The 7,040-nt window shown below is 53.4% G+C and overlaps 1 protein-coding gene across 1 annotated transcript; it reads left to right on the top strand.

Moving 5' to 3' along the window:
• Positions 1-1,531: 1,531 nt before the first annotated feature.
• Positions 1,532-6,255, top strand: SRXN1 (sulfiredoxin 1). Its single transcript, XM_017515291.2, has 2 exons — positions 1,532-1,938; positions 5,936-6,255. The coding sequence occupies exons 1-2, from the start codon at positions 1,729-1,731 to the stop codon at positions 6,137-6,139; spliced, it is 414 nt and encodes a 137-aa protein (XP_017370780.1). The 5' UTR covers positions 1,532-1,728; the 3' UTR covers positions 6,140-6,255.
• Positions 6,256-7,040: the final 785 nt, after the last annotated feature.

The raw sequence follows: 7,040 nt of genomic DNA, 5'->3' as shown, positions 1-7,040 counted from the left end.
TTTTTTTTTGAGACAGAGTCTCATTCTGTCGCCCAGGCTGGAGTGCAGTGGTGCAATCTTGGCTTGCTGCAACCTCCATATCCCTGGTTCAAGCAATTCCCCTCCCTCAGCCTCCTGAGCAGTTGGGATTACAGGCACAGGCCACCATGCTCCGCTAATTTTTTTGTATTTTTAGTAGAGATGGGGTTTTACCATGTTGGCCAGACTGGTCTCGAACTCCTGACCTCAGACAATCCATCCACCTCAACTTCCCAAAGTGCTCGGATTACAGGCGTAAGCCATCGCGCCCAGTCAAATTTTTTTTGGAGAACCAGTGCAGAGGTGTGGGTGTCAGTTCTACTGCTTGAAACAAAGTATCCTTTAGGTGGTTAAGGGAATTATGTTTCCAAAGGGAAAGGTTCAAGACTTGGTCTCGGTGTTTTCTGAGAGACTAAGATTTTGTGAGATTAAGGTTTTGTGAGAGACTAAGAACCCAAAATAAATGATCTTCAACAGCAAAATGGATGTTATGCAATTCACAGAGCACTATGAGCACTCGCAATTCACACAACTTTGAGTGATGGGCAGCATTACTTCATTCTACAGATGGGGTTCAGAAAGTGTCAATAACCGACGCAAGGCAAAGTAGAAACCCCTGGCCGCCCCTCCTCCATCTCGAATTTTCTCCAGCTAGCAGGGTAAGTATGCATTCCTCCATGTTCGTGCCATCCAGGGTAAGAAGGAAGACAAGCAAACCAGACACGCTTGTCTTCAGCCGAGCCTGGGATCCCCTACCTTCCTGCTTGGAGTGGTGGTTAAGTGGTCCCATGGTTTGGACTCTTATGACCTGACTTTCATTCCAGCTGACCTTGGACAAGCGGGTCTAGAACTGCAGCTACTTCCTAGTAGTGCTGTAATGATACAAACAGTGTGGAACTTGAAGGCAGGGTCCACATATAGCACGCCTCCTGAGGGCTCCGTGTGAAGTCCCTGTTGCACCAAGGCAGCCAGCGGTAGGGTAAAGAGCGGACTCTGGAGCCAGAGTGTCTGGATTTGAACGCGGATTCGGCCACTTACTAGCTCCATTGCCTTGGGTAAATCTCTTAAACCTCTGTGTCTCAGTCTCCTCTTCTGTAAAATGGGAATAACAATCATACCTTCCTTGGAGGGTTGTTTTGAGGTTTAAATAAGTTAATATACCAGCAAAGTGTTCAGAAAGGCTCCAGACACAGCCAGCACCAGCTTGGGAGTGGAACCGTTGTGGGGATGATCACCTCGCTGGCTAGGAGCCCTAGCAGCGGGGCGGCGGCGCACTGCGGGCTTTGCCGACTCATCCTGGCTGGGCAGGTCCGCCGCGCTCTCCGCCCCCGCCCCCGCGGCCTAAGTCACCCCGGCCGGTGCGCCACCCGCGCCCCTCCCGCCTCGCGACCTGCAAACTCACCCTGAGTCAGCCAGCCCGGGCGCTCCCACTCCCCGGACGCCGCGCGGCGGAGGGGAGGCGGAAAGCGCCCCCAGGTGGAGAGCCGGAACCCCGCGCGAGTTCGGCAGCACGCAGCGAGCGGAGCCGGAGTCGGGTTGGGGACCGCTGGGTGGAGGCTGGGCCACGGTGGCGCCGGGGGAGAAACGCGCGCTGCCCTGACCCGGCGCTCCCCCCCCGCCGCCGGCTGCGCGGAATGGTACGGACCGGCCGGAGTTAAAGCCCGGGAGGCTGCGCGTCCCGCGGCGGCGGCTACGACGTTGGCGGCGACGATGGGGCTGCGTGCGGGAGGAACGCTGGGCAGGGCCGGCGCGGGTCGGGGGGCGCCCGAGGGGCCCGGGCCGAGCGGCGGCGCGCAGGGCGGCAGCATCCACTCGGGCTGCATCTCCGCGGTGCACAACGTGCCACTGAGCGTGCTCATCCGGCCGCTGCCGTCCGTGCTGGACCACGCCAAGGTGCAGAGCCTCGTGGACACGATCCGGGTGAGGCCCCGGGGAGGCCGGCCAGCCGGAGGGAGGGCTCCGGAGGAGGGAGGTCGCCGCGATGGACACGAAATGGACTGGTTCCGGGCTCAGCCAGAGCTTAGCATCTGCTGTGTGACCTTGAGCAAGTGGTTGGGCCTCTCTGTACCTCTGTTTCCTCACTTGAGCAAGGAGGAAATTGGATGAGATAATTAAAGTAGTGGTGATAACGCTTATAACGCTAGTGCTTGCAGTGGCCCAGGAGCTGCAGGAAGTCCCTTAATTTCCTATGCCAACCCTATGAGGTAGATAGTGTCTCTTTTGCAGACGAGAAATGGAGGCAAGGGAAGATTTCAGCGGCTTGACCAAGATCAGGTGCTTAAAAAGTGACCACAGCTGGAAGTCACACCCAGACAGCTGGGCCCCACTGCCCAGAGATAAGCCATGGGGTCTCATGGCCATGACAGTCAGTGACAGTGGACTGGATGTGTCCTATCTGCTGGGAGGGCCTTGTCTGAATGGGAAGTGAGGGAGGTCAAGGGTCAGCTCCACCACTGAGGGAGAGTGTTCGAGAATGCTGGAGTGATTCTGGCAGGAACTTGGGTGGGGGGAGCTGCAGGAACAGGTGTCAGGTTAGCCCCGTGTGACATTGCGTCCTCTTCCCTCGGACGCTCAGAAGGTGAGCACATGAGATCCCTAAGCCCCACCCAGCACCACTACAGCCACCCGTTTCAGTCCTAGTGTTTATACTACTGTCCTCACTGCCTGGAGCCACGTCCCCAGACAAACACAAGGCCTGCTCCCCTGCCTGCTTCAGCTCTCGGCCTCCTTGATCACCGTTGGTCAGGGTCCCTGACCTCTCTAGCTCTCCCTTTAGCCTGAGATGTGTTTCAGGATACCACTTATGTCCCCCAGAAATTATATTATACATTTATTTGTGTTGCATTTCATATTCTGTTTTCCCAAGCTCATATGAGCTCCACAAGGGTGAGGACCTCGTCCCACAGCAGTAGCACAGTACCTGGCTATCTGAGATGGGAAGCGATCTGCCATGCATGCCCTGTCCACCACTGGGTTTTTTCTCCTGTTGAGATAGGAGAGATATCTCTTCTATCTCTTCCTTGTTGTTTCTGACTCTTCCTTGGTCTTCCTGTCTCAATATCAAGATCTTCCCTGACCATCCCTACCAGGTTAGGGGCTTCTGTGGGCCTGCAGCCACCTGTGTGCCCACCAGCATAACTCCCTTTTTTTTTTTTAATGTCTCGCTCTGTCACCCAGGCTGGAGTAGAGGAATGGTGCAATCTTGGCTCACTGCAACCTCCGCCTCCCGGATTCAAGCGATTTTCCTACCTCAGCCTCTGGAGTAGCTGGGATTACAGGCGTCCGCCACCACGCCCGGCTAATTTTTGTATTTTTAGTAGAGATGGGGTTTCCCCATGTTGGCCTGGCTGATCTCAAACTCCAGACCTCAAGCGACCTGCCCGCCTTGGCCTCCCAAAGTGCTGGGATTATAGCCCACTGTCTTTTAACATCCTGTTGAGACACCTGCCTTCCGTGCTGGAACCGTGTGCTCTGAGGTCCAGAACCAGCTCTGCCTTTGCTTACTAATACACCTGTACTGGTTTTCTGGGGCCACTGTAAGTTACCACAGTCGATGGCTTAAAACAACACAGATTTATTTATGGTCAGAGGTCCAAAATGGGTCTTACTGGGCTAAAATCAAGCAGGGCTGCACTGCTTTCTGTAGGCTCCAGGGGAGAATCCATTTCCTCGGCTTTCACAGCTTCCAGACGCTACCCACACTGCTTGGCTCATGGCCTTTTCCTCCGTCTGCAAAACTAGCAACATCATGCCAGGCCTTCTCACATCGCATCACTCTGACCTCCTCTTCCAGTTGTAAGAACCCTGATAATGACATTTGAGCCAGCTAGATAACCCTGGATAATCTCCCCATCTCACAATCCTTACCTCAATTCCATCTGCCAAGTCCCTTCTCCCATGTAAGGTAACACATGCACAAGGATTCGGACCTGGACATCTTTGGGAGCCATCATTCTGACCAATCACCATCATGCCTCCAGTACCCAGCACAAGGCCTGCCTGGCACAGCTGCCCTCCTTAGAGCTTCACTAACACCCCATAGGCATCAGCTCGCTGACTCTTCATCTGCAGCCCTCTAGGTGTCTTATTCCCAGTTTACAGGTAAGGAATGATGTTCAGAGGGCTGGGTGCCCCAGCTGCTGTGGACAGGAGCCGAGATCCAGAGTCCGGTGTGCCGGGTTCCAGAGCTCAGGCTTGCAACTGCTGTGCCTTACTGCTGACTAATCATTTGTGGAATCATGAGAGAGAACCTGTGGGCCAGCGGCAGGAGGCCTTTCAGGCAACTAACACTTAATGGGGTCTCCCCAGAGCACTCCACCCTGCACCCGTCCTGCCCCAGTCTTTCCCCACTTAGAGGATGACCCACTCTCCACCTGGCTGCACAGGCCCCTAGTAGGAAGTCAAATTAGATTCTTCTCTTTCTCTGGCCCTTGGATGTACCCCTTCCACAAGATCCCTTGGATCTGCCCCCTAAATGTGTCCCAAACCTCTCCTTGTCCCCACCACACCGTCATCTAGACCAGCATCTTCTGCTGAACACCCGCAGAGGCCTCCCCTCCGCCTTCCGCCTTGTGCCCTTGTCCAGCCTGCCAAGTCTGTTCTCCCGTGACAACCTTCTAGAATGTGCATCAGATCATGTCACCCTCCCCTACTGCGAACACTCCAGGGCCCACCTACTGCTCTTAAAAGCAGACCTGCACCATCTGGCTCCTACTGGCCTTTCTGACCATTGCTTGAGCCCTGGAGTCCACTGTAGTCACGCTGGCCTCCTTGCCATGCCTCCTACACAGTGAACCTGCTGTGGCCTTAGGCACTTTGCATTTGCTGTTCCCTCTGCGTGGAATGTTCTTCCCTCAGGTCATACACAGCATACATTACTGAGCGCTTTCTGGGTGCCAAGCATGGTTTGAAGTGCTTTAAATATATTAACTCATTTAACCCAAAAGCTCTATGGGATGCATCTGTTATCTCCATCCCATTTGACAGATGGCACAACTGAGGCACAAAAAGGTTAACTGCCCAAGATCACATAGTTGTTAAGTAGCAGAACTAGATTTGAACCTAGGCAGTCAGGCTCTTCATTGAACTATTCCACTTCTCTATCTTTCTTTTTTTTTTTTTTTCCTTAAATGGGGTCTCACTCCGGCTAGCCCAGGCTGCAGTGCAGTGGTGCGATCTCAGTTCACTGCAACCTCTGCCTCCCAGGTTCAAGTGATTCTCCTGCCTCAGCCTCCTAAGTAGCTGTGATAACATGCATGTACAACCACGCCCAGCTAATTTTTGTATTTTTAGTAAAGACAGGGTTTTGCCATTTTGACCAGGCTGGTCTCGAAATTCTGACCTCTAGTGATCCGCCTGCCTTGGCCTTCAAAAGTGCTGGGATTACAGGCGTGAGCCATAGCGCCTGGCCCCACCTCTCTATCTTTCCAAGTGCTCTGCTTCATTCTCACCTCAGAGAGGCCTCTTGGAGCCCATCTCTGTCCTGTTGCCTGTGTTATTATCATAGCATTTGTCACTCTAATATTTAGTTCTTGTTCCATCTTTCTCACTAGACTGGAGCCTCCTGAAGGCAGGGCCTGATTCTGTCTCATTCCAGCTGTACTGTATTCCCAGGGTCTGCGGGGCCAATGGATAGTGCGCGTATGGTATACTGATGTATGTCTAACAACCTGGGGTCTGGATGGGAGAAATCCTGATTTGTAGCATCTGTCCATTTCTCTGGTGTAAAACTCTCCCATGGCTCATTTTCAAGCTACAAGATGATGGTGACCAGCTCACAAAAGTCCTGCTATTTAACAGCTGTCTCTCAGTCCAGTGTGAGCACCTTGTAAGGAGCTCAGCACAGGGGGACAAAGTCTGCTTTGCAAACTCTCAAGCCTTGTACAATGTCCATTGACTCTGTGCCCCTTCTCCCCAGGAGGACCCCGACAGCGTGCCCCCCATCGACGTCCTCTGGATCAAAGGGTCTCAGGGAGGTGACTACTTCTACTCCTTCGGCGGCTGCCACCGCTACGCGGCCTACCAGCAGCTGCAGCGAGAGACCATCCCTGCCAAGCTTGTCCAGTCCACTCTCTCGGACCTAAGGGTGTACCTGGGGGCATCCACACCAGACTTGCAGTAGCAGCCTCCCTGGCACCTGCTGCCACCTTCAAGAGCCCAGAAGACACACTTGGCCTCCAGCAGGCTGGGCCATGCAGAAGGGATAGCAGGGGTACACTCTCTTTGAACCTGGAGAGAGGGTCTGACTCTGGGCACCCTCTCGCCAGCTGCAAGGCCTTGGACTCATTGTACAGTGTTGGAGCCCCAGTTCCCACGTCTGTGACAATAGGATCATGGCCTTACCCTTGAAGCATTACTGAGAGGGTGAAATGAGAACAGAAATGGGCTTGGGGAGCCACACGCTGCCAGCTCCAAATTCCCAAGGGCAAGGATCCCTCTGCATTTTTGTCTATATGTATAGACAAATATAAGACATATTATAGACATATTGAACCTCTCATATGGACTGCATTCAGCTGCGAGACAAGGAAACCTTGGTTGCAGTGGTTTAAAGAAGCAGAAGATGGATTTTCTACATAGCATGGATTCTGGAGATGGGTGGCTGACGGTTGGTTCGGCAGCTCCATGATGATAAGGGCCCCATCTTGGATCCTCTGCCTTGCTCGCAGTGCATGTTCCTTCATGGTCCCAAGACAGCTGCTGTAGCCCTAAGAATCATGTGTGGATTCAAGGAAGGAGGGGTAGAGGAAGAGGAAGGGCCAAACTAGCTGGACCTGTCACCTTTTTTTTTTTTTTTTTTTGGAGGGTCCCGTGTGCACTTCGGCTGAATTCAGACACACATGCATACATACATGTCAAGTAGAATCATACCTTTCTTCTAGATTTTTTTTTTTTTTGGAGACGGAGTCTCACTCCGTTGCCCAGGCTGGAGCGCAGTGGTGCAATCTCAGCTCACTACAACCTCCACCTCCCAGGTTCAAGCTACTCTCCCTTCTCAGCCTCCTGAGTAGTGGGATTACAGG

The sequence above is a fragment of the Cebus imitator genome, unplaced genomic scaffold, assembly GCF_001604975.1.
Source record: "Cebus imitator isolate Cc_AM_T3 unplaced genomic scaffold, Cebus_imitator-1.0 Scaffold18, whole genome shotgun sequence".
NCBI lineage: Eukaryota > Metazoa > Chordata > Mammalia > Primates > Cebidae > Cebus > Cebus imitator.
This window is presented reverse-complemented; position numbering and strand designations above follow the sequence as displayed.